This window comes from Myiozetetes cayanensis, unplaced genomic scaffold, assembly GCF_022539395.1.
Source record: "Myiozetetes cayanensis isolate MyiCay16 unplaced genomic scaffold, myiCay2020 scf4, whole genome shotgun sequence".
In the NCBI taxonomy this organism is placed as follows: Eukaryota; Metazoa; Chordata; class Aves; order Passeriformes; family Tyrannidae; genus Myiozetetes; species Myiozetetes cayanensis.
In genome coordinates this window covers 4,987,011-5,013,018 of record NW_026087631.1, presented here as the reverse complement: position 1 = coordinate 5,013,018, position 26,008 = coordinate 4,987,011, and the positions used below count along the sequence as shown (strand labels likewise).

At 44.7% G+C, this 26,008-nt stretch overlaps 1 protein-coding gene across 1 annotated transcript; it reads left to right on the top strand.

The window, feature by feature from the left end:
- The first annotated feature begins 16,947 nt into the window (after positions 1-16,947).
- On the top strand, positions 16,948-25,926 carry NIPSNAP3A (nipsnap homolog 3A). Its single transcript, XM_050329432.1, has 6 exons — positions 16,948-17,088; positions 19,196-19,397; positions 22,959-23,120; positions 24,200-24,349; positions 24,720-24,806; positions 24,918-25,926. Exons 1-6 carry the CDS (start codon positions 17,014-17,016, stop codon positions 24,992-24,994), a joined length of 753 nt encoding a protein of 250 aa, XP_050185389.1. The 5' UTR covers positions 16,948-17,013; the 3' UTR covers positions 24,995-25,926.
- Positions 25,927-26,008: the final 82 nt, after the last annotated feature.

Below are 26,008 nucleotides of genomic sequence, written 5' to 3'. Positions count from 1 at the left end.
AGCAAACTCTGGAGGTCAGGTGCAGACTAAGAAAAACTGGGCATGTGTAAAGATGGTAACCCTCCTGTTATTTCTCAAGAAGAGTCATGTACAAGTCATTATATTAAAACCCAGAGTGACAGCCACACGGAATGGGTTAGTGAACACACTGGCTAGCTAGGTAGCTTTGCTGTGAGGAGGCGTATGCTGCAAGCCATGCCAGTATCACCATTCTTCACTTGGCTTTTTCCTTGCAGGTTGCCAGGTTGGCTTGGCCTCATACCCAAAGCTCCTGGAAACTTCCCTTTTATGGGTTAACTGACTCTTGTCCTGCTCCTTCCCCCAGTGACAATTCTCTAGAGTCTTGCTATGCCCAGGACTGTTTTTTCAAACCCTCCATTTCTTGTTTCCAGAGATTTCTCTTCACTCTCTCCTCTATCTGACATGTTCCTTGGGAGGAGAGGAAATGACCAATACTCCCTGCCTGTGGAGCCCTGTAACTGGCCAAAATTAGAGCCTCTGATGGGGCACATAAAACATTTGTTATTCCACCCATCAGCCTTTGGGGATCTCCAATCTGATAATTATCTCCAAAACCAAGGACTTCACAGCACAGGTACCTCCCCTGCTGGATGAATCATAGAATCAACTGGGTTGGAAAAGACCTCTGAGATCATCAAGTCCAACCCTTGATCCAACCCTGCTGTGATTACCAGACCATGGCACTGATGCCACATCCAGTCTCATCTTAAATGAGACAGTGAATCCACCACCTCTCTGGGCAGCCCATTCCAATGTCTGATCACTCTTCTCTGTAAAAAATTTCTTCCTAATATCCAACCTAAATTTCCCCAGCAGTCTTTAGAAGTTACCTTATTAGCCCAAGTCACAGAAAATCCTGCTGAATATCCCTGCTTTGGCAGGTTCTTGGCTACCTCCTTGGTCTTTGCTGTCACCTCCTCTCTTAACCCTTGCTCTTCCCCATGTCCAGCAAATCTCTGTCTTTGGCCTTCTCTTTAGCAAAAGGCTGTGGAGTCCTGAAATCAGCCCATCTGTAGTGGGCCCAGCCTTTTGAGCAGCCCGCCATCCCCTCCCCAGAAAACCCAGAGCTCCTGGGAGTTTGTGTGAACCTGGTGAGCCCACAGCAGGGACAGGTCATTAAATCTTTTCCTTGCCGACTTCCTGCAAAAGTAACAGCTCCATGCAACAAGCATGGTGTCACCTATGGGCCCTACTAAAAGCTTGACGGAGTGAAGACCACAAGAAAGGATCCCAGACAGGTTGATGTTGGCCATGTTCTTCCCAAGCACCTCCAAATGTGACAGAGAAGTAGCTGGTTTGCTCCTTGGGCTACCAAGTCCCACAGAGTTCTGCTCCTGCTGCTCCCAAGCACTAAGGGTACAGCCTAGCCCTCTCTCTGGATAGGGGAAAGTCCTCCATCCTGGTTCTGACAGGGAAGCAAGAGGCCAGGTCTAGGAGTTCCGGAATACTCCAGTAATGGGAATGCCATCAGTGGAGGCAAGGAAAAGCAAATTTCAGCCAATTCCCAGGAGCTCAGTTGTTTCTGTGCCTGGATCTGTGCCACATCATATATACAATATATCATATCGTTAGAGGGAGGTTACTAGGGATCAAATCACCAAGACTTCTTCCCTTTCTCCAATTTACCACATAAAGGGTAAAGGAGAGAATCACAGTTTGGTTTATGTGCAATGTCATCCATGTGGCAAGGGTAGATTTGGCCTTTGGGACGATATGAAGGAAGAGTTCTTTCACTGCCTTGTAGTACATAACATGCATCACACCAGCATCATCAGCCCCACAGGTCAATCTGGCATGCACAGCTCTTTCCCAGGGGATACAGTGCCTAGCAGAAAAACAAAGGAAGAATGTAAGGAAAGTGAGACCTCCCTCTCTCAGACTGAAACACAAATGTTCAACAAGCAAACAGTGGTCTGTTGATTAGATTTATCAAAGGCCATCTCAAAATAAGACTGAAAAACTTCTGCCTAAGCATGGTTGCTCTTAAGAGTCTTCTTCTCAGAGCCCCATCTGTCCTAGACTCACTGGTGCCTTCTGCCATCCCTGTCTTGTGCCTGCACCAGATGGATTCATTAGCAAAGTAGCCCATCTAGACTATCAGCCACAAGGAAAAGGAATGTTTTGCATGAACATCAGCAAAGGTGTTCAGAAGTAACTCAAACACACAGGTGAGGGGAGCACACTGTGTTTGAGCTGAACAGAAATGCTCCAGGTGGTCCTTTACCCTCCTGAACAACATATGTGATCCTACAGAATATTATCCTTCCTATGGAAACCTTAGCCAGTCTCACAGAAATCTTTCTGGTCTTGACCTCCAAAAGGAGATGCCAAATACTGTAACTGTATGGCATGCTCTCATCAAGGGGAGCATACATTTCAAGCCAAGATACTGTGGCTTTGTGGTTTTGGCTTCCTTAGACCCTGGCATGCTCCTGTGAAGTCTCCTGAACAGCTTTCCCCCTTTCATGACTGTCTTCTTTATCTTCCTACAGATGGTTCAGACAGGACTGAGACTGCACATCAGATACTAAGCCAGTGAGGGGAACATTTTTTTTTTCTTTTCTCTTTTTGGTAGGGTAGGTAGCAGCTTTTACAGCACTATCACCACCTGGAAAACCCAAGTCAGAGAAGGACTGCTGCACCTAAAACTGTGGCTGCACTCACAGTAAGAAGCCTTCAGAGTCAGGCAAACATGTATCACCCCACTGTCCTCCCCAAAATAGGATAATTATGGCCTGTAACTCTGGCATGTTCATACAGCAGCCGCTGGCTGAAATGCTGCAGCCAAAAATGGAATCAACGCTGCTGCAAAGAAAAGTACTAACAAGATCACTTCCTCTGCTTAAACAAAGCTGCTGTGGGTGTCAGCAACCATCATCATGGCTGGGCTTCACGAACGAAGATTCGGGAAGGGCTCTACCCACGCTTGCTACAAGCGCTCTGATGGCTGAAAAGGCCAATGAGAGATAGACAAGTCCGGTTGCAGAAGGCACAGCAGAAAGACTCCCCAGGTGATATCGACAAGACTCTTTTCTTTCTGCGTTGTCTTTTCTCCTCGAGAGTGATCCTGCGTGTGTTCTCAAAAGCAGCAGCAGCGTTATAGATGCTGTGTCTCCAGGCCTCCCGACTGGAAGCCAGGGTAGACCAATGGTGATGATCAATGTGGCCAAGGCTGATGGATTGTTTCAGGCAGTCCTTGTATCTCCTCTTTGGGGCTCCTCTCTTGCGGCACCAGTGGCAAGTTCCCCATAGAGCATGATCTTAGGGAGGCGGCAGTCCTGCATCCTGGAGACGTGCCCTGCCCAGCCCAGCTGTGTTCTCAGCAGCATGGCCTCAATGCTCGTGACTGCTGCCTGCTCAAGAACAGATGTGTTGGTCACATAGTCAGTCCAGTGGATGTTTAGGATTGTACGGAGGCAGCGTTGATGGAAGCGTTCTAAGAGACGCAAGTGGTGCCGGCAAATGACCCAGGATTCAGATCCATATAAAAGAGTACACAGTACAATGGCTCTGGAAACGCTGATCTTTGTACTTTTCTTCATGTGTTTGTTTCACCAGACTCTTTTATGCAGTTTACCAAAGGCTCTGTATGCCTTTGCTAACCTGTTGTCTATTTCTGCGTCAATCTTACCGTCTGAGGAGATGATGCTACCCAGGTAACTAAACTGCTGGACTGATTTGAGTTCTGTTTCACCAATGGTGATATGGGGATGATGGAAGACTTCCTGAGGTGCAGGCTGATAGAAAGCTTCTGTTTTCTTCAAGCTGACTTCCAGCCCAAAAAGCTGGAAGTTAAATGCTGCAGAGCTGCTTCTGTGTGGTTGACGAGGGTGTCGTCATCAGCATAAAGCAGCTCACCGACAAGATGATTTAAGGTCTTAGTGTGGGCCTTTAAGGTCTTAGTATGGGCCTTGTGTCAGCAACAAACAGCTGGAAATGGGAGGGCACATCCCTCCTCAGTTCTGCTCAGGCAGCAAGCATGCATCAGTCACAAATGACAGGTGGAAGGTTAAACGGTGACAAGCACATTTCACTGGGACAGAGTGAGCCTTGCCAGTGTGAACAGATCAATATTGACTTTGGTCAGAACTGGAAGGTCTCTGCTGGCAGGTCTCTCAGCAGATTTTCTAAACAAAGGAAGATGCCATTTGTTCCCACAGCAGAGAAGGGGAGCCCAAGGTGAGCAGGAGTCGAGGCAGAGGTATCATGTGTCCAGCCGGAGCGTGACACCAGAGACAGCCGCGCTCCCGGTGCAGCACCATGGTAACATGCCAGGGTCTGCAGTGCATTGCCTGTATCACCAGGCACGGGGGAGTTTGGTGTTTTCTTCTTCTGTAGCAGTTTCCTGGCACAGCCTGCCACACAAGGCTGCTGCACAGCCTACTGGGCTAATGTCAGCTGGAAGGTCACCTGAAGGGATGGAAAGCCTTAGTGAAGCAAGAGCTTTGAGGTGCCTGGGAGGACAGAGCGAGAAGGGAGGCATAGCTTTGCATCAAGTGTCAGGGAGCATATGGCTGGCATCACACACTGAAGATGTGAGTAGAAAACAGGATACCAGGAGATGAAAGGAGTCATCTTATAGAAGATGTAAATCTTCTACAATGTCTTGCTCCTCTTCAAAGTAGGACACCAGACCTCATTTCAGACTTCTTGTATCTCTCTCTTCCCTCCCCAAACTTCAACCTCAGCATACATCCCCTAAATTTCCACCATCCCATGTGCCACCCCCCTTCCGCACAACCGAGTGCTACCTCTCACTCCTCACAGCCCTGGCTTCCTACAGCACTCAGACCCAGACCCCAGCACGGGATCTCTCAGTCCCCCTACTATCCTGCTCTATAGAACTGCTGCCCTCTTGGTGAAGAGCCCCAGCCCCACCGACATACATGCCCAGACTCATGCTCCCTATCTTCCCAGCAATCACTTATCTTCTTATTATTGCTTTTTCCCAGGCTAATTGTTAATTACTACCCTGCCCGTGGCCAGGGGCCACCCATCATCAATGAGATAGGCACACAAACTTGACATTCAGTATTACCTGAAGCAGCAGGAAACATGCAGGAAGTTCCCACCCCACCCACCCCACTCTTGTTCCTTCTCACCCTATAGAAGTTGAGCCAAATGCCACAATTAGCCAGGCCCACTCTGTGCTGACAAAATACTCTAGCCAAGAAGCATCCTTTTGCATTTGAGCTTTTTTTCTACATCGTGTCTCCAAATTAATTGCTGCTGTCACCTTTGTTCACCCCGCTCTTTACGTCAGCCTTACTTTTCCACCAGCTCTCACCTGCTCCCGTACTACAGGTCTCAACATTAGTTTTCACCATTTCCATACATCTTGCTCTGCTTTCTAGATGACTGTACAAAAAGCCAGAGTAGCAGGCTATCCAGCATCTATCTCTTCTCCTTACTTCCATAAAATCCTCACCAGGAATGCAGAAGGCATGACATGCACAATACTCTACCATGGAGATTCAGTATCCTCCACAGCAGGTTTTATCTGAACAAACGAGGCCACCAGTGGGCATTACCTGTCATTTCTCAGTCTCCATCACTCACCATCACCAAGTGGAACAGGTATAATGCTCCTGATGCTCCCTCAAATCCAAAAATCCTTTTTTATTTTGTTTCCTAAAGCTTCATTGTTTTCATTTGGTGTCATACTGACTTTTTACAATTCAATCAAGCCAGCCTACTGAAGTCAGTGGAAAACTATCACTGTCTCCCTTGGCCTTTGGAGTCTCTCTTGGTTCTTCCCAAACTTTGGCTTTTCAATGGCTGTCTTACAAGTAAATTTTTAATCTGATTGTGATCCTGCTGAGCACATTTAACCTTCAGTGCTTTGAGTAGAAGTGGCAAACAGTCAGCTGTGCTCAGGATAAGGCTGCTGTGCAAGTGTTTTCAAGTGCAGGACAAGCAATTCTTAATTATAGTTTTTCATACTGGTAGACTTCTCTGAAGTCCAGGGCACACACTCATGAATTAATCCTCCTACACTGCCTGCCAAAAATGCAAGCCCTAGCAATCTGACTTCTCAGATGAAAGAAGTGAGGTAGAGAAGTCAAATGACCTGATCAAACCACGGATGAGAGTGTTACACTTAATATGAAAAGGCTGCTCTTTGCATGGCAGTAAACCAGATGCCTCTCAGCCAGGCACCTCTCAGTCCCTACTGAACACGTGGTTCAGTCCCACTGCAGGTAGTCACATACATGAAATGAGACAGAAACACAACTACTTTATAAAACCAGGACCCAAATATCTCAGGTTCACATTCACGTTTTTAGACACAGGTCAAGAACTGTGGTGAAGCACAAGCTGCAGTTCATCTGCTACACCCGAAATGGTCACAAAATAGCCAGCCAGCCCAGCTGCCTCAGGATTGAGCTCTGCGGAACTGCGACAACAAGGAGGGCCTGAGTTTCCCCAGGTTGCCTGAGCATGAGCTGTTGGAACTGGGTGGAAAAATGAAAGTGAATTATATTCTTGAGGCGCTCAGGTCTGTTCCTCTGTCCTCCTGCTTGAATGGGGAAAACCTTTCAGTCAATGACCTCAGATTAGTAAACCTGACTCACATCTTGGATTTAAGGGGATTTTCTGAATTGGATGGGAGACTTTTGCCTCTTTTTGCAAGTCAGTATTTGTCAATGTGTTAGCAGCTTCCTTGATACCAATAGAAGACCACTGTTTTCTGTAGGTAAAATATAAAGGTTCGGTTTCTCCAAAGAATTCATTCAGTTCTTTAGACACACCTGTGGAAGGCAGGCAGATCTGCACTGGATATTAGCAACAGCCAAGGCTAGAATGGAAAACCCTCCTACTTCCCCTCCTACTTAAATAATGGCTTTCATTTCTAAAGAAAACAAATTCTGCAGTCTTATGATGACACAGAACTACCATATTCATCTGGTTGCATCACAGTGATCCCTTTTGCATTTCCTGCATTCTCTCTGCATTTCCTGCAGGGAATGCATTTTTTTTGAATGGAACATATACATCCCACAGGTAATCTCTGTACTGAGGCTATGGGCCTCAGGCCATACAGCTGCACTTGATGCAGCCTGAGGATTTGCAAGTACCTCACCAAGGGTCTCTTCTGGATATGAAACATTCAAACACATGGAAAGACTTATTGTGCTATGTGCACTGAGGTAACCAGCTAAAAAGAGATTGTCTAGGTGTTTTTTTTTTTCTCTTTAGGAGGCCATGTTTGAATTGAATAAAGCCAGAAGACCTCTGGGATCCAAGGGATATTTTACAAGAATTGGCAGGGCTTGGGCATAGACTCCAGCATTTTAATTTGGGCAAGGTGTGTGGCTATGAATCTAGCAGAGAAAGACAGTGGTATTGAACAGAGTGGCACAACCTGTCTTTACAGCCACCACAAGCATGGGTTTTCCTATAGATCACAGCCCCTAAATGGTGTGGGAGACTACAGTAAGCACATCACACAACTATGTCTGCGACTAATGGATCTCAAACCTCCAAGATGGCAAGACAAGCCACCAGTCAAAAACTCCCTGCATGAACTGTGATCATCATTAGGGGTTGGAACTGTGTAATTCAAATGATGTTGCAGTGACAGACTGGACAGTTATGGGGAAAACTCATATCCTTGGAGTGGACTGGAGAATGAAAGGCACCTTGGAGATGAACACAGTGGGATGCTTTCAAAGGCTAGAGCATATTGCAGAAAATAAGGTACAGCACAGACCACCCAAAACTTTTAACGTAAGTACTTCTTACCCTGTGGGAGAAACCAGAATGTGGAAGAAGATGCTTTAAAAGCATTGCTTCTTACCCAGAAAATTCACAGTTTAATCTAAGTGATTTTTTTTTTAAAGTTGATATTCAACTTTTAAAATGTCGATGAATCACGTGACAAGGAGGCTAACAAACATGCCCTAGAAGGAAATACTTTGTAATGACATTCTCTGTGTGTTTCCTCAAACAGTCTGCTTCAGATGCAGGCTATCTCTTGAGTGCATAACTTGACCAACTCACAGGCAGCAACAATTTGATTAAACAGTTCTTGTTTTATCTGAGTTTTCTAAGGAAACAAGAGCTTACAGGGTTATGCTACATGTTAACTGTTTGTTCATCTGTATGCTTCCCATTAAATCTTCTGAACCAGCTGGCTAATTTTTTTTCAAAAACAGTAAGACAGAGGTGTCAGGGAAAATTAAGTTATTGGAAACCAGCACTTTATTATGTTTGTTCCAAGAGAAAGCCAAGGAGAAGCACATCCCTAGGGGCAGCAGTCAGCACTGGCAAGTGGTCCACTCATCCAGGCACTTTTTTAACCTGCCAGAGATATCCACCAGGACACAAGTGGGAGATGGAAAATACTGGTATGAGTGCATGAGATATGCCCAAAAGAGTGAGTCTCCCAAAAGGGTAGAGAGACTACACAAAACATGGGTTACCATTGGTTCCTTGTGATTCATGTGCCCTGCTAGTAGGCAAACAAGGTCATAGTTTTCTTGGTGATTCAACACTAACACAGTTGGTCTTTTTCAAATTCTGCCAGCTCTAACTAGAGGAGTCCTCATTTTCTTTTTTCCCTTTTTCTTTTTTCTTGCTAACAGAGGGAAGAGCTCCTGGTTGCCAAAGGGCAGCTCTTTGGTGAACACCCAGGGTGCTGCATCAGACAGAGAAGGAATTATGAAAAGAACAGCAGAGCTAAGTTATGACATGGCATTCACCCTTCTCCACCCTTGCAGAAGCTGTAAAAATCTTTAGATATAAATAAAACTTACTTTCTCACAGAAAATGGCATTGTCTTAGACAAGATGTCTGAGGGGAACTGCAAAGTCAAGTAGTCAAAAATGTCCCAACCTTCTTTAATTAGGAAAGAAAAGGCTATAGGCCATTAAGCATTACAGAATCTGAGTGTGATTAGCAGTGATTTTTAGTTCTGTGTGTAGGTAAAATGATGATGAGGATTGATAAGGCAAAGGATCCTAGGTATGTTCAGATCAGTCCCGTGTGGAAGGTGGTTGAGATTTTAGTTGCTTTGAGTTGAAGGGCCTATTTTTTTTGTATCAAGATAAGCCAATTAGGGGGGATGTGATTACTTAGGATTTGGTCAGTATCGATCAAGTTTTAAAAAATGGTATTTTTGCCCCCAACAAGTCAAATAAGCCCTTGGAGCAGGGGTCAGAGATCTGCCACATCCCTGCTGGGTGTGGACTCAGTTGCCCTTGCATGCTGCATGGGCCTTGTATGTCTTAGGGACTGTTACTCTCTGGTCCATATGTCACAGATTAAAGGTGCCAGTCCAGCCCATACCAGCTGTGTGAATGCATGAACACCATTTGAACAATCCCTATTATTTTTGAGCCTGGGTATTCTACTTTCTTCCGTGCACTCTTTTCAAATGTTTCACTGTCTTAAGAGGTGGAAAACATACAGTCTAAATTTGCCTTCCTGTAATTTCAGCCAGATGCGTTTATCTTATCCACCGTGCTCAGAGAGAACAGATTACACCTTTTTCTCCTGAAGCACTCCTGTAATTACATTAAAAAGGATCGTATGACCCCCGAGTTGCCTCTTCTCTAAATTAAAACAACCCTGACTTTTGTTCAGCGTTACTTGCAAGTCCTGCTGCATGTGTAACTTGTTTGTTTTGAGACAGGCCTACCAGCCAGAAAAAGCAAAAATGCAACAGTCCACCTTCTCATTAGAACTGAGCAGTGATTACTACAGCTACCTAGATTCAAACCCAAGTTCTGTTGCTGCCAGTCTATCTGATCCTGGGCAAACTGAATCTCAGTTCACAGCTCCTTCACTTGACAGACATGCCTAGAAATAACAACAGGTCTAGAAGTAACAACTTGCTTTACTTAGCACAGGATAGGCTAGGTAATATAAAGTTGGAGATTGTGCAGATGTTGTAAAGTCTGGTGGAAGAGCTCACTGTTATGACAGTCTTCCATGTGAACAGGTGTCCTCTCTTGGAAGTTATTTTAAAAATTTGGTTCTGAAATATTCCAGGTGTTTTTAAAAATCAAAGTTTTTCAAGAGTAACTGCATCAAACTTCTGGGGTATCAGTAGCTTCCAAGTAAACATGGGAAAGTGCAGGACTTCAGAATCCCAGGAAACCTATGTGTAAGTATTGACATTTGAAGCCCTCCAAGTGAATGATTAAACTGATTTGCCTGATGGTGCTGTGACTCACAGGTTTCCTGATATCAAGCCATCCGAGCCTGCTGAGAGGATTCTCTCTGCCGGAGGTGTGTTCCTCCTTCCTACAAGCTGATTATGAGTAACAGGATGCTTTCCACTTCGGGCTGTTGTTTTTATTTTTGTATCACGGTAGGAGAGATATACATGGAATCACTCTAACACTTACTGATAAAACTTTTTCTCCAGACTGGACCTTCTATAAAATTACCTTCCCTTAGTTTTGCTAGCCAAGAGACTCTGTATCAAAGCCTTGTACACAAAGCTATGGGTTTCCTAAATTAAAAAGAGAAGGATTTGGTTTGTTCTGGTTTTAATATATTAAATTCTAAGAGAGCTCTCTCTGCAGAAGCATTCACAGAGGGCACCATTTCAGAGCATTTTCTGAAATAGTGTGGGCATATTAAAAGGCACCGGCACTGCTTCTTTTTACTCTTTATTGAAAGAATGAATCCCACGTGGCTGTAGTTGTAAGAAAGGAAAAAGAAGCCTGTATTTTTTTGTAAAAGGTACTGACGTCAGTTACACTCTCCCTGTGAGCCAAACCCACTTGCAAACATTCTTCACATTGCACGTCCACTCAATTCATATCTGTCTACCTGCAGTTTATTTGGGCACCACAACCACTCCCGTGTGGTAACAGGAGTGCCGAGGTGTAATCTCACAGCTCCTCTGCCTAGTACCACTCTAGGGGTTGCTTTGAGGAGCACGGTGGCAGAACTTGTCTGTTCTGCTCCCAGTCTCCACTCTCTTAACCCCTCTGTTTATTTAACTGAGCTGTACCCTGCTCAGCACGTTCAACCTGTGTTAACCATAGCTCACTCACAGGCAGATGAAGCAGTTCAGCCCTCAGCTGTGCTTGTTGCACAAGGATTCAGATCAGAAGGACAGAGATGGGGCTGACGCCATGGCAGACGCTGCAGAGGTCGCTGACAAGTAGTGCTGCAAATCTGCCCCGTGTGATTAGCACAGACCTGCAGCTTCTTACCCTAAAGACCAGCGGTGCCTCTCAAATTTTGGCAAGAGGCGTTGTATAACAGGGGAACCTCTCATCTTGCAGGACCAAGAAAAGCAAGTTTTGTAGAGCTTGAGGGAAGAGCAACCAAGGCAGAAACAGACTCCTATTATCAGTACTCATTTCAATGCAACTCCAGGCAAAGGAAGCCTTGAAAGAAGTTATTTACAGAGAGTGGAAGAAGGAACAACTTTTCTAGGCAAGTGGGACAACAAGACTGTTTTTCTACAGGAAAGAGATGTTTATCTAAGCAATGCATTGATAATTAGGAGAGGTGAGTTACTGGAGTCATTAAGCCTTGCTTAGAAATCTCACTCATTATTCATTATTTTTGGCTTTTCATTTTTGAAAAATCTTCCAGGACTTTAGCCCAAACTCAGGAGCTGAATTATGGCAAGGAGCTTGCTCACAACTGCAAAGCAGCACAGCTTGCTGCCTCTAACCCCAAGAAGGCCAAGGGCAGCCATCAGGGAGTTTCTTTCATTAACACAGCCAGCCATTGGGACTTTGGCTGCAGGTTGTGTGGGCCAATGTCATAAGCAGTATTACTGGTACTACAGCAGGTCACAGGTAAAGAGATAAAGAACAAAATACCTAGAAATTAAATGCTTACTATGTGCCAGCATTGATGGTCCTCAGATTGATGAGTCTCACAGTAAACCCAGCAGCGCTCTCCTTTGACTTTGGGCACTGCAGGGTCAGCTCCCCCACCCTCCACTCCCTCTCATGGCCCGCACATGTCTTTTCTCCACCTACGGACTGGGCCCAGCATGGCACTGCAAGGCAAGAAGGTGGGAAAGCCCCAGTTAGCAGCCTTATGTTGAATAAGGCATCTTCCTTCATAAAAATCTGATGCAATGGGTACTTTTGCTTGTCTCCTCTATCACATAAGGCCTCAGGCAGATTAGGAGGTTAGGAGGCACACTGTTGTTCCTCAGCTGAAATCATCCAGGATTTCTCCAAGTTAAACATGTCCAAGTCTGCGTGTAGAAGACCAAGTAGAAAATATAGAAAATACCTGCCCAAGGAATGGTGGAGTGGCCCTGAAATAATGATCTCTGCCCCCTAGCTTTACCTGCTTTCATACTCGAGAAATTAGAGCCTGCCTTAAAGCAATATCTAGCTCCTATTTTACACTCAGTTCTCTGCAATGAAACACGGGTTCAGAATGATGTACAAGTGTTAGAAAGACAAATTATTTGTTGGTAGAATTGCCCTTTTAAGGTTTAGGGCTTGATATGTTTCAGTGTCCTCAGACCTGGAGGGAAGTTAACAAAGCTTGGGGAGAAGAATGTATTGCTGATAGTGGACACAAAGAACGCAGAAGTTACGGGCCACGACGACTTTTGGCAGAGCTCTCAAGATAAGGAAGAAATGGAAAAAGCCAACTCAGCAACTGTGCTGAAATCAGCTCCAACTGAATAAAAGGTAATTCTGGCAGAGGGAGATTGTGACCAGTGACTCAAGGCCCACAGACTCAAGAAACCCACCAACTCAAAAGAAGAGGACGACTGAGCATGCAGACTAATTAGCATGAGAAGCGAGAAAATCATTTAACCAGTAGAAGATATAATACTAATTAGTAAGAGAACTTTAAGTAACTTGTAGTCAACGAGCAGCGATTTATTTGTTTGTTAAAAAGTATAAATAGTGTAAGGTTTTGATGACTGGGGGGGACAGCCTTTTGTGGGTTACCATTCAGCTCCCTACTTTGTGCAAAATGGAACAAAGAAATAGAAATACCTTGGTGTGTAAACTGGCCCTGCACACAGGGCAGTGAGCCCACATTCAGGATAAGAAGAACACAAGTGCAGCTTTGGCTAAATCCTAGAGAAAATCTCACTCTCCACCTCCAGAAGACAGCTTATCGTATACCTAAAAGAGAGGCAAATAAGACATGCCTGTAGACAATTTTAACTAAGGAAAGAGGATCTTGGCAGTTTATCACCATGCTTTCAAGTGTTACTTTTATTAGCGAAAATGTTAATTGAGCTAGTTTAGTTAGTACCTGTGAAGTAAAAAGTCAACCCACTGAGGTCTTCTTTGTGTAAACCTTCATCTCGTGTTGTCTCTTTCCCGTGCTCTTTGTAGCACTGACTTCCCGGTTCTCAGCTGAATCGTGCTTTAAATATCCACAGTGTCAGAAGCTACCTTATGTCACCCCATCTGTGAAAACATGCAGGCAGAGCATTTGTTTTTTGCCCAATTAACTAAAAATGGATAGACTAAAAGGACTATTTCACTCTCAACTTTTAAAAATATAACTCACAAAGCCCAAGTAGATATTTGGGAGGAACAACTGGAATTACAGCGTCCAGGTAATAAGCATAAGCAATTTATACAGGTTTTAAATACTGTAGTATTTCTGGCCTGTTGGCAGGAAAGTGTGTTTTGTTTTGGTTTGGTTTTTTTAATTCAGAATTTTTGAATAAAATCATTTTAACTGTACAGAAACGATTGATGATTTCAGTGTGTGTGTGTGTTACCTTTAAGATAAAGTGCTATGTTTCTCTCCTGCTGCCTTTCCCAGCAAAGCAAAAACATGGAACCAATTTTCCTGAAGTTGATTCACTGCTTGGTAGGGCACCTGAACATGACTGTGGTTCAACCATGTCCCCAGGCCCTAGGTACAAAGGACACTAACGTGATTCTTACCACTGGTAAACACAGAGATGACACTGGTTCTTGTAGGCATCCTAATCAGTTCTACACAATAAATATTTATGCACGATGCAGATTGTTTTAAGGAGATGGGGAATGCAAACTGGCGAGGAAAAACAGGGAAGAAAATACCAAGTTTGCTAAGTTGTAATCCAGATTTTCATATGGAACAGCTGAGAGAATGGAAACGAGAGGATATTTACATGTTCTGGCCTACTGGGAACATACTAAGAGGCTGCATTACATTCAGGAATGTTGCCTTGTGTGCAAAGCAGGAAACCACTTGTTGCTTGCTCACCAGGCAGAGGAAGGGAAGAACTCGGTATGAGAGATTTGTCAAAACCTTACAGTGGAAAGCTTGTGTCTAACGATTTCACTGAACAAGCTTGTTGCACACCTTTCTCAAGCCTATAAACAGCACAGCACTGTGTAATGGAAACACTACTGCCATTGAAAGAAAATGTGTGGTGGGTTACACCCTCCTGTGCTTTTGAAAACTGCCTTTCTGGGAAAAGAATTTAAGCCAAAGGATTTATGGGGAAATAGAAGGAAATTTCCTTGTTTTATCATTCGTGTGGTATGAAACTAAAAGCTGGGATACACAAATGGGAAAATCTCCCTAGCAAAGGAACAGGTACTGTTGTTTCTCCTTTTCCAAAACTCTGAGTCACTGTCTCTGTGTTTAAGCAAATATGACAAAGGAAGTTTAAGCTGCTTTTGAAAGCATTAAACCTTCTGGTACAGATGGTTGCCTTTCTTTCATTATCACCATCTCACTTAGAGTAGAAAGCTATTAAAAAAGCCCTCTCCAGTCCTTGCCCACATTAACAAGACACATGCAGATGAAATTAAAGGTGTTTCCTGTTCCATGGGAAAATGAGAATGGATGAAAAGGTTTCATGCAGGGAGTACAACGCATAAATGGACTAATACACACAAATCACCTTCTTGCATTTTGCCTCCATGGAGCTTTGGCTTCCAACAGTAAGAACAGTTTTTAATAGATAACTTGTACTTAGGCAGCTCTGCCAGTCTCAGCTACATAAATTGAAAATTTCATATGATTCATCACTTCAGTACCAACATAAAAGCTTCCCATCAAAAAGCATTTGTAACAGATACTACTCTCTATGAGTTCTTCTACAAGATCAACACTGCCATTCCCAGATGTTCAATACCATCTGTGAGTTGTGTATAAAGCACAGCTCCTGTTCACCATTCTGTGTGTTGGTAGACAGACCTTAGAGTGGCAGGCAAGAATTGGAGGTACAATCCTCTCACTTCACCACTCTCTGCCACGTACACGTGGGAAGACAGAGATACTCCTAGACTTCTAGAAGAACATGAATGGGAAAATACCAGGAAGTAAAAGTGAACCCAAGTTCCAGGCAAAATTGCAGAGCTGAAAGAATGTTCTGCTTGACAAATTTTATCTTAGCCACTTCCTGAACTGCAGTTTTCTCAAATTTACTTGCTATATAAAATAATTTGCTGAATTGTTTCAGGGAATCATTTCAGGCCTTCACAGAAATCCAGTGCAGTTTTGGACACTTTAGTTCTGTGCTTGAACTGTTTTGCTCAATTATGAAAGTCATGTTCACCTTTCTATTCTCTGACTACACAAAAGTAAAGACAAAATCAAAGCTTCTTCTTGGCTATTCAGGTTAGCAAGAACAAAGCCTGCTTTTTATGACTACTCAATTAAAATCCTGGCTTGTGTGGTCATTACTGATGAGAAAGCAAACACAGAAAATGTTCAAGCAATAAAAATGTAATCGTTTACAAATGTGAAGGACTATTCCAATACAGCATCTTTATGAAGAGCACTACTGCATCCATACAATAAGATAAGCAATGGAGAACCTTAAATGGAGAATGCCATCTCATTCCTTGCTTTCAGATGAAACTCAATTTGCTCATAAGGGAAGAAAAACTCCATGTTAAACCAATTTAAAATCAGCAGCAACTGCATCCATAATCACACTACATGTGATTCTGTGATTCTGCTGTAAAAAAACTATGTGGATGATTCGTGCCGCTATAACAAATGTAACCATTTGCAAAATTACATGACATATGCAGTTTAGATGTTTCATTCTTTCCACACTATTCTATTAATTTGTTTGTTGCAGCTCTTTCTATATTGCTTTAATGGAAAACCAATCTTTCTTCCTGAATTTTTTTCTAACAAGCAGAAAAGTTGTCCACTGTGAGAAAAAGCACAAAAGCGCCATAGGCACGAATTCATAATTTTCCTCTTCACACTTAAATTCCACGCAGAGACCCTCAAAATAAATCATGTGGTGTGGAGGAAGGTATGTGCTGCCCCTACTATGAGGAATCATAAAAGATGCCTTGTTAGTTTAGGGAGTCTTGCGTAAATCACCCTTTTCTAGGAGCTGATTTGTCTCCCACTGTTCAAACACTAGACTGCGCCGACACCCGAAGAAATTTTACCTTTACATTGGCCTCAGCCAATAACTATCTCTGCAAAGATACACAGTCTCAGCCCTCACAAAATCCCACCCCTTGGTGTGGCAGGAAGAAATACGCACTTGGGCACAGGGCTGTAAGGGGGTGACAGCGCTTGGTGCTGTGCACCCCTGGATTTACCCACAGCGATGCCACAGAGGAACGCCTCGGGGCTTTCTTCCAGAGGCGGAGAGTTTGTGTCTGCACGGTTCGGAGTCCGAGCCTGCAAAGGAGGATCGGTCTGATCAATCTGAAGTTTGATCCTGGGCGGCGGGCGTGGTGGTGGGGGGGGACACACGCGGGATTTCCTGAGAGTGACTTGTCCCAGTGCAGCCCGTGGGGAACAAAGAGCCCCAGCTCTCCTCAAGCAGTCAGGACACTTCTCACTGCGTTCAGGCGCACGGGGAGAGGCACAGATACCGCATTTCGGGCCCCGCTGCCCGGTGGTTTGTACGAGTGGCTCTCCTCAGCTGCGCCCTCGCCGTTCCCGGTTCGTGAGGGGCGGTTGGGCGGCTGAGGCGCTGCCCGCGGCCGCCCCGCCCCGGGGAGGCTCCATCGGCCCGCCCCGGGGCCGCCCCCGCCCGGCCCCTCCGCCCCGGGAACCGGCGAGTCCCTTGAGCCCTGCCCTGCCCGGCCCGCCGCATCCGCCGCGTCCGCCATGGCGTTCCCAGCCATGCTCCGCCGGCCCCTCGCCGCCGCCGCCCGCCTGGCCCGGGCCCGGGCCGGCCCGCAGGTAGCGGGGGAGCCGCCGGGGGAGCGGGCACAGGGTGGGCGTGGGGCCTCGGGGGGCGTGTGTGTTATGGTCTGCCTCGGGGGTGTGTGTGTTGTCGTCTGCCTCGGGGGGTGTGTGTGTTGTCGTCTGCCTCGGGGGTGTGTGTGTTGTGGTCTGCCGGGGGGCGGGTCCCGCCCTGTCGTTGTCGCGACATCCACTAGGGCCGACTGCGGCGCGTCGTTAGGGCGGGAGGATCGGAGTCGTTTTAAGTTGGAAGAAAAAAAACTTATGAGGTAATGAGCCCAGGCTATGATCGAACACGATCGTTCACGTCAGGCAGACCGTGGCACCGAGTGCCGCGTCCGATCTTTCCTTAAACACCTCCTGGTACTCTGGCTCCACCACCTCCCCTGGGCAACCCATTCCAATGTCTAATCACCTTTTCTGTGAAGAACTTCTTCCTAATGTCCAACCTAAACCTCCCCTGGCACAGCTTTTGTCGTCTTGTCCTGTCGCTGGTTGCCTGGGAGAAGAGGCCAGCCTGGCTACAGCCCCCTCTCAGGGGGTTGTAGAGAGTGGTGAGATCTCCCCCGAGCTACCCCTTCTCCTGGCTGAACACCCCCAGCTCCCTCAGCTGCTCCTCAGGGGACCTTCACCAGCTTCTCTGGACAGAAGTGCTCCTGCAGGGTCCCAGTATCTGCTTGAGTGGCAGAAAGCATCGGGGCGTCTCTTCTCGTGCAGAAATCCGGCGTGGGATGGGTCGCTGCTGCAGCCTCACCGCTCCGTCGGGATCCCACGGGGCTTTATAATGACTCCCAGGAGTTGTGACACACGGGAACCAGTTTTCCTGAAGCTGATTCTCACTTGGTAGGGCAGTGGTAAATGTGTCATGCTGCATGTGTCATGCCACTGGGGAACAAGAACCTTTGGTCTTGGCCATCTGTATTCGTCTACCTGAAAGGGGAGTATAGCCAGGTGAGGGTTGGGCTCTTCTCCCAGGTAACAAGTGACAGGATGTGAGGAAGTGGTTGTGCCAGGGGATGTTTAGGTTGGACATTAGGAAAAATTTCTTTACTATAAGGGTTGTAAAGCACTGGAAGAGGCTACCCAGGGAAGTGTTTCCATCATCCCTGGAAGTGTTCAAAAAGCAGGTGGGCATGCAACTTAGGGATACGATTTAGTGGTGGACATGGCACACTTGGGTTAATGGTAGATACAGGGATCCTGGAGGTCATTTCCAACCTATACGGTTCTGTTCTGTGGCTGGAGCTGTATGATGTGAATGCCTGCAGATGCTCATGAAATAAGACATACCCAAAATCCATCCTGCAGCCACCTCAGTGCAAATGTGGGCTAAGGCCTGAGATGTGTTTTGGCCTTCTTTTTTCAAGTTTTACCTCAGAGGTGAGTAGCACATTCCAGGTTATTGAGACAGTTGCAAAAGTACGCCTAGTCTGGGACCTCCGAAGTATTTTATGTTATTTTTATGAATAGAGCAAGTGTTCTTGACCAGCCCCTGGGAAGCAGCCAGTAAGAGGCTAGGATGCAGACTTAAGAAATCTTGTGTTGGAAGGAGATCACTCTTTTCCCAAGTGTTGGCATGTTTTTCTTTCTTTTGCCAACAATATGTAATTTGCTAATACTGACATAAGATTGTAACTAGAAAACACAGTGCAGTGGTGTGAGCTGGTTAGGTAAGGGCAGCAAAGGCAGATAATGATGTTGCTTCTGCTTTGGTGGCGTCTTTGGTGCTTTTGAATAATGTGTTTAGTCAAATACCTTTTTATTGCTTTGACTCTTTGCTGCTGATTTCCTGAGGAAGGGGTTGAGAAAAGGAAAATGCTGCTTTGTTATGAGCTAATAACAAAACAATTGAGTGCAACAAATAAAAGACACATCACAGTCTGTTGCAATGCTGAAAGGAGTGGCAGCATATAATGGACATGGGAACTATTTCCAAAGAAAAATGTCACAAGAAACTTTTTGGAATTGGACATCATGAAGTTACCCCTCTCCCGGCCTGCAGTAAAAAATCCTTCTATAGCATCTCGCCAATTAAAAAAAATTAGAAGACAACTTTCTGGCTTGAGAATTAGGTTTACTTATTTTTCTGGCTGTTTTCCTTCAGGTACTCCTTGCTACAGGGCCCAGACAAGACAGCAGTGTTTTCTACGAATTTCGCACATATGACATTAAGCCATCGAAGATGAAGGAGTTTCTGGAAATGGTCAACAAGTACTTTCACTTTCGCACAGCTCACTCCGAGCTGGTGGGATTCTGGTACACGGAGCTGGGAGCACTGAATAAGGTGTTCCACATTTGGAAGTACGGTATGACCAGCAACCCTTTGCACTGCTCTGCTCTCTGTGTGTTCCCTGTCTCGTAGGCAAGAAGGTGAGGGGGATGCTTACCTGGCTTGTATTTGTTCCTCTTACTGTGAAAAGGTGCCCCCCCCCGAAATCGCTCCTGTACTGATTAGTGAAAAGAACAACTTCAGAGCCTGTCAGGACAACTTTGACGTGTTGGGATGAGAGGGTTAGAAATGTTCTTAAGCAGCAGTCTTTGCTCAAAACAGTTATAATAGAGGAAGAATGGTAGAGTGTGTTGCTCGTGGTAAATATTTTTAACTTAAGGACAGCTCCACAAATGCCCTCAGAATTTCAAAATGAATGGTAAAAAAGGAAATATGCACATATATGCCGTCTGTGTGTGTTTGTGTATGTGTATAATTGTTCACAAATTTTCGCTCAGTGTAATTGTTCTCAAATTTTAGCTTCATTAAAACAGTGAGCACACAGTTTGCATGCTTAAACGCCTTCTGCAGTGGGCCTGTGCTGAGGTAGGAAGTCAACCCACCAGTTCTGACTTCTCCAGCACACAAAGTGTTTTCTTGCAGCTTTAGCCTTGGTAGCAGTAGGCTTTTTGCAGTGTAAACAACTTTTTTATGTTGTTGGAGTTGGTGCTGACATGGAAGGTGCAGGTAAGCCAAGAAAAGCTACAGTTACATTGGAAACTAAGTGTACTGTCTGTGCTTTTTGCGGAGACCAAAGGAAGTTGGTGCTTGGATAATGGAGAGGTGGGAAGGCACACTGGTATCATTTCCTTGGATAGCAGCTGCAGTCTAGGGTATATCTGCATGTTGAGGCAGTGTGCTCATTGAAGTCCAGCGTGTTCACAGTACCTGGTGACAGTAAAGAATTGCCTCTTGTTTTGGAAGGATGAATCACAGGCTCACAGAATGGTTTGGATTAGAGAGGACCTTGAAGATCATATAGTTCCAACCTCCCTGCCATCAGCAGGGACACCTTTCTCTCAACTGCATTGCTCAGGACCCCACCCCACCTGGCCTTGAACACTTCCAGGGATGGGGCATCCACAGCTTCTCTGGGCAGCCTGTTTCGGTGTCTCGCCACTCTCAGAGTGAAGAATTTCTTCATTATATCTAATCTAAATTTTGCCCTTGGTGTTCAAGGCCAGGTTGGATGGAGCTCTGAGCAACCTGGTCTAATGAAAGGGGTCCCTGCCTATGACAGGGGAGTTGGAACTAGATGATCTTTAAGGTCCCTTCCAACCCAAACCATTCTTTGATTCTAAATCTACCCTTTTTCAGTTTAAAGTCATTTTTTCTTGTTCTGTCACTCCATACCCTTGTTAAAAGTTCCCCTCTGGCTGTCTTGTAGGCTCCCTTCAGGTACTGGAAGGCTGCTCTAAGGTGTCTCTGGAGCCTCCTCTTCTGCAGGCTGAACAACTCTCTTAGCCTGTCTTCATAGGATAGGTGTTTCAGCACTTGGATCATTTTTCTGGCCTCCTCCTCAGGAATTTCTCCAACAGATTCATACCCCTCTTATGCTGGGGGCAGAATCACTTCCCTCGACCTGCTGGCCATGCTGCTTTTGCTGGAGCCCAGAATGTGAGAGATTGGTTTCCTGGGCTGCAAGTGCACATTCACGTTGAACTTCTCACCCACTAGCACCCCCAAGTCCTCCTCGGGTTTGCTCTCAATCCTGGCCTGATACTGTAATTGGGATTGCTTTAACCCACTTATGGGACCTTGCACTTTGCCTTTTTGAACTTCATGAGGTTTGCACAGACCCAGCTTTAAAGCCTGTCCAGGTCCCTGTTTGGCATCCTCTCCCTCCAGTATGTTGACTGCACTACACAGAATCAGCAGATTTGCTGAGGGTGCACTCAATTCTCTGTCCGTGGCAAAGATGTAAACAGCACTGGCCCCAGTACTGAGCCCTGAGGGGCACCACTTGGACATTGAGCTGTTGATTGCAGGTCTTGGAGTGCGATTGTCCAGCCAATTCTTTATCCACTGAGTGGTGTGTCCATCAAATCCGTGCCTCTACAGTTTGGAGAGTGGGGTGCTGTATGGGACAGTGTAAAATGCTTTGCACAAGTCCAGGTAGATGGTGTCAGTCACTATTCCCTCATCCACTAATGCTGTAACCCTCTGACAGAAGGCCAAACACCAAGTTTGTCAGGCATGATTTGCCCCTAGTGAAACCATGCTGGCTGTCACCACTCACCTCCTTGTTTTCCATGTCCCTTAGCGTAGTTTCAGGAAGGATCTGCTCCATGGCCTTGCCAGGCACAGAGATGAGTGAGACTGACCAGCCTGTAGTTTGGCAGGTCTTCCTTATGTCCCTTTTTAAGAATGGACTGCCATAACTTCTCAAATATGATGGATATGATATCTGCTGCCAGTTCCCTCAGAACCTACAGATGTATCTTATTGAGTCCCATGGGCTTGTGCACTTTCAGGTTCCGTAAATGGTCTCAAACCTGATCTATTCCTACAGTGGGTGGTTCTTTGTTCTCCCAGTCCTTGCCTTTGCCTTCTGTGATTTGGGTGGTTTGGCTGGAGCCAAGGCAAAAAAAAGGTCACTGAGTACCTCAGTTCTTTTTGATGCCCCAGGCAACCATGTCTCCCCTTTCTTCCAGAGAGGGCCATGCATCTCTCAGCCCTTTAGCCTTGGCTATTGTTATTATTTCTAAATTTAAAAAATAATCTGTGAGAAATTTTTAAAAAGCAAAACAAAGGAAAATCCTGTACTTTTTATTTGTTTCCTAACAGTGTTTTACATCTGTAAGTTACAACATCCTTTCTCCTTGTTTCGTCAGACCCCTGCTTGTACATTTTTAGGAGTTAAAAATAATTGGTATATTTACTTCTTAGTCTCAAGATACTGATATTTATTAAGATTCTTCCCCTTTTCAGGTGCTGGATTTTTCTTGCATAATATTGAAAGCTGTCTGCATAAGTATATTGCTTAAGATGCCACGGCAGACTAACCAGTTGAAATTCAGACACTCTAAAAGTAGTTTTGGTTTTAATTAAGAAAAAAAGAAGAAAAGGTTTAGCTTTTGGGGATTTAACAGCTTTTTATGTAGCTGAAGACACAAACATTGCTTCTACACTTTTAATGTCACTTTATATAAACTGAAACACATACTTTTATTAATCATTTTCTTGGTAGGCTATTATTTTCCCTGAACTTTTTTTTCAACTTCACTTCCTTATCCACTGTGCTGTCTCCAAATCTACTTATCCTTGGTAACTGTTGCCACATCCAGTAGCCCCTGTGGATGCCATATGTAAATGTTCTTTAACTGTAAAATTGGTTAAAGGATTTTAACTGTGTTGCAGACTTTCTTGGAAAATTTCATTTGGCTTGAAACCATTTTGGTCTGAGATGTCAAGCAGAATTTAAAGGAAACTTACCACATCTGCTTCAAGCTAATATTCTGTTTAAAAATACCAGTTTCGAAATTAGATAAGTGGCAGCTTGCCTTCTTGTAATTATACATTTTGACTGAGTGTAATGTGACATTAAATGCATTTTTTTCTAGTGGTTTTTTTTTTTTTTTTTTTTGCTTTCTTACAGATAATTTTGCTCACAGAACAGCAGTCCGGCAAGCGCTAGCCCAAGACAAAGACTGGCAGGGGAAATTTATATCTGCGGCTCTCCCCCTGATGGAGAAGCAGCACAATGAGGTCGCTTATCTGGTACCTTGGTGTCAACTTGGAAAGCCTCCAAAAGAAGGGGGTGAGCTTATCTTTGCTCCTGGTGGTTAAAGTTACCGACAGAAACAAAAAATGGTTTAAAGTTTAAACCAGCTATTGCATGGTTTTATAACCCCTTATGTAACAAATGCATGTACGTGCACCCTTGTGAAAAAGGTGACATAACACAGGCAAGGGACAGAGCTTTTAAGAAGGATTTTACACTAGCTTACATCAAGAGCTGACTAGAGCCTTGCTCATTAAGGTTAATGTTAATGATCAGGGTTGTGAATTGCTAAACGGACGTGCAAAATGACAGTGCCAGAGTAGTGGTCAGAGCAGTCGTCCCAGACTTCCTTTGTCTATCCATCAGTGAGAGGGGATTTCCTGGAGATACTGTAATCTAGATTCTTTATTTCCCCAGGATTCTGAATTTTATGCTGTTATAATTGAATTTGAAAGTAGTCCAGTTTTCTCCTAAATCTGGAGAGTCGACTTTTCAGACACTTTGTTCCTGTTGTAGTCCATCTCCAGCCCATTGCTGGAGAATGAGACCAGACATATAGCAAGTGTCTGGCTTTCTATTACAGTGTCAGGAACTGTGATCTGAAGTAACTACCTGAATGGAAAGAAGACAGGTAACTTTAAGCAGGACTGGAGTTTTATGGCAAATTATGCCGTTTCTCTACAAATAATGGAGATTGTTTGGCAGAGCAGAGATGCTAAACCTAGTCCTAGTGTGTTGGTTATGCCTTCAGACCTTGCTGTGACCAAATTCCGGGAGTCAAAGGATTTTGTAATGTCATAAACCACTTCAGCACTAGAAAATATCACCAATTTTAGAAAAGATCACCTGGTGTTGCTCAAGCAGCCAGCCAGATCCCTCAAACATGTATGAGCACTTGTGATTTCTGCAAAGTAGTCTGAATCTCCCAAAATTTCCAGGCAACACTGAAAATTTGCAAGGGGTGCTGGCATGAATGGGCAGTTTCCTGCTGACACCAAATGGCAGGGAAATGCAGTACTGATTTCACAATAAATACATCATGACCATGACAGTTCCAGAACTGACATATTAATTTGTATTTCCTTCCCCGTGGTGGTGTTTGCCTTCTCTTCTAGGGGTATATGAATGGGTTACTTTCCAGATGAAGCCTGGGGGGCCAGCACTGTGGGGTGAAGCATTTCGAGCTGCAATCAATGCTCACATCAACACAGGCTATACCAAGCTGATTGGTGTTTTCCATACAGAATATGGATTACTTAACAGAGGTACTACTCAGTTTCTGATACAGACTTTGGCAGGGGAAGGGGCAGAGGATGAGGGGCAAGCCCTGGTCCTGGATCAGGATTGGCCAGCTTGCTGAAAACATTGGTGTGAATCACTAAAGTCCTGTAAACAGTCCTTGAACCCAGCTTTGTTTGTTGGGTTAACAGGCTTAAGCTCGAGCCACAATCTTAAAAGTCTCTCAGATTTGATATTAAACCACATAAAGGCTCAGTAAAGGATCACCCCACCTCTGACTTGCCTGGAGAATTCTTTCTGCTAACTGCAAGGCTTTTAACAGCTGAAGGCAGATTGCTAGGACTTACAGTGCATGCTGTATTGCAGCATAACTTGCATTTATTTGTACGTTCTCAGTCCATGTGTTGTGGTGGAACGAGAGCCCAGATCACCGGGCAGCGGGAAGACACAGGGCCCATGAAGATGCCAGAGTCGTAGCAGCTGGTAAGAGATGATTGATCCAGAGAACTCACTCGTGTTACCTGCATGCATGCTGAGAAAAGTATTATTTCTCATTGGAAGTCATGTCTTAATTAAATACGCATTTAATTTCAGTGCGCGACAGTGTCAGGTTCTTGGAGTCCCAGCAAAATGCACTTCTGATTCCTGTGCCGTGCTCACCGCTGAAATAACCTTCTTCTAAAGGATGTAACTGATGGCAGAAGAGACAAGATGCAAGTGCTGTCAGCAGGTGACATGGATTCCCGTACCCTCGTGAACTGAGCTGTTCTTCAATTGACCAAAAATGGATGCAAAATGCTGATCACTAGCAATGTAAATCAGCACCCTGCTAGCAGTTGTTAAAAAGAAGTTTATGATGTTGTTCCTACATCTCCAGGAAAAAGAACTTGAGCCGTATCACATATGACACGAACCACACTTCACCAGTCTTTCATGTTAACCCCTAAGTTCTTAACACTTTTTTTTAATAGCTAGATCCCTTGTCAAACCTACTAAGTGTTCTTTTACAACACTGCTGTTGGGGATGGTATCATTTTGATAACATACTTTGGTGCTTCTTATAATTATCACATTGTGGTTATTCCATACTGGTTTAAGAAGGGATGCTCCCTCATATATCTTAGCCAGTTATGTTTTATTTTAATCAGACATCTCATGGGGATATTCTGTATTAATCCTGAGCAAAGTAGAACATCAGTGTAGCTGGAGTTGGACTTGGGTGCTACAGTGGAGCTGGTCAGGTGGTGTGGAGCACCCTCTTCTGCAATTTATAGGTACTAACTATAAATTGCAAAGCACTTGGGAGGCTATTCCATACGTTAATCACAGACCTGCAACAAGCAATTGATTTAATTTGTCTACTTAGGTATCTTTTGTGCAGTTTGCCTAATGATTATTGCTTGCTTTAAGTGCACTAAGATCTCATAGAAAGTGCTAAAAAACAGCCACAGGCAATTATGCTTATGTCCAAAGTACAACTTAGGTCTCTGTAATGAAAATTCAGAGACAGGTGCTTGAGTTGGGATTTAAACATCCAGAGAAGTTTGTTATGCTCTGCAGCTGTATTTGACAAATAAACCAAACACTGTTTGAAAACACTGTTTTCATGACTTGCTAGAGACCTCTTTATTTATTAACTTTAGAAGCTTAAAGTAGCACTTACCTTTCAAATCTTGTACCACCTT

Bases quoted from the DNA above. Each gene is read 5' to 3' on its own strand.
- NIPSNAP3A (XM_050329432.1), top strand. From the start codon at position 17,014: ATGGCGTTCCCAGCCATGCTCCGCCGGCCCCTCGCCGCCGCCGCCCGC. The intron at 19,398-22,958 runs GTATGACCAGCA...GCTTTCTTACAG, and splicing joins GTTCCACATTTGGAAGTACG to ATAATTTTGCTCACAGAACA. The intron at 23,121-24,199 runs GTGAGCTTATCT...CTTCTCTTCTAG, and splicing joins AAAGCCTCCAAAAGAAGGGG to GGGTATATGAATGGGTTACT.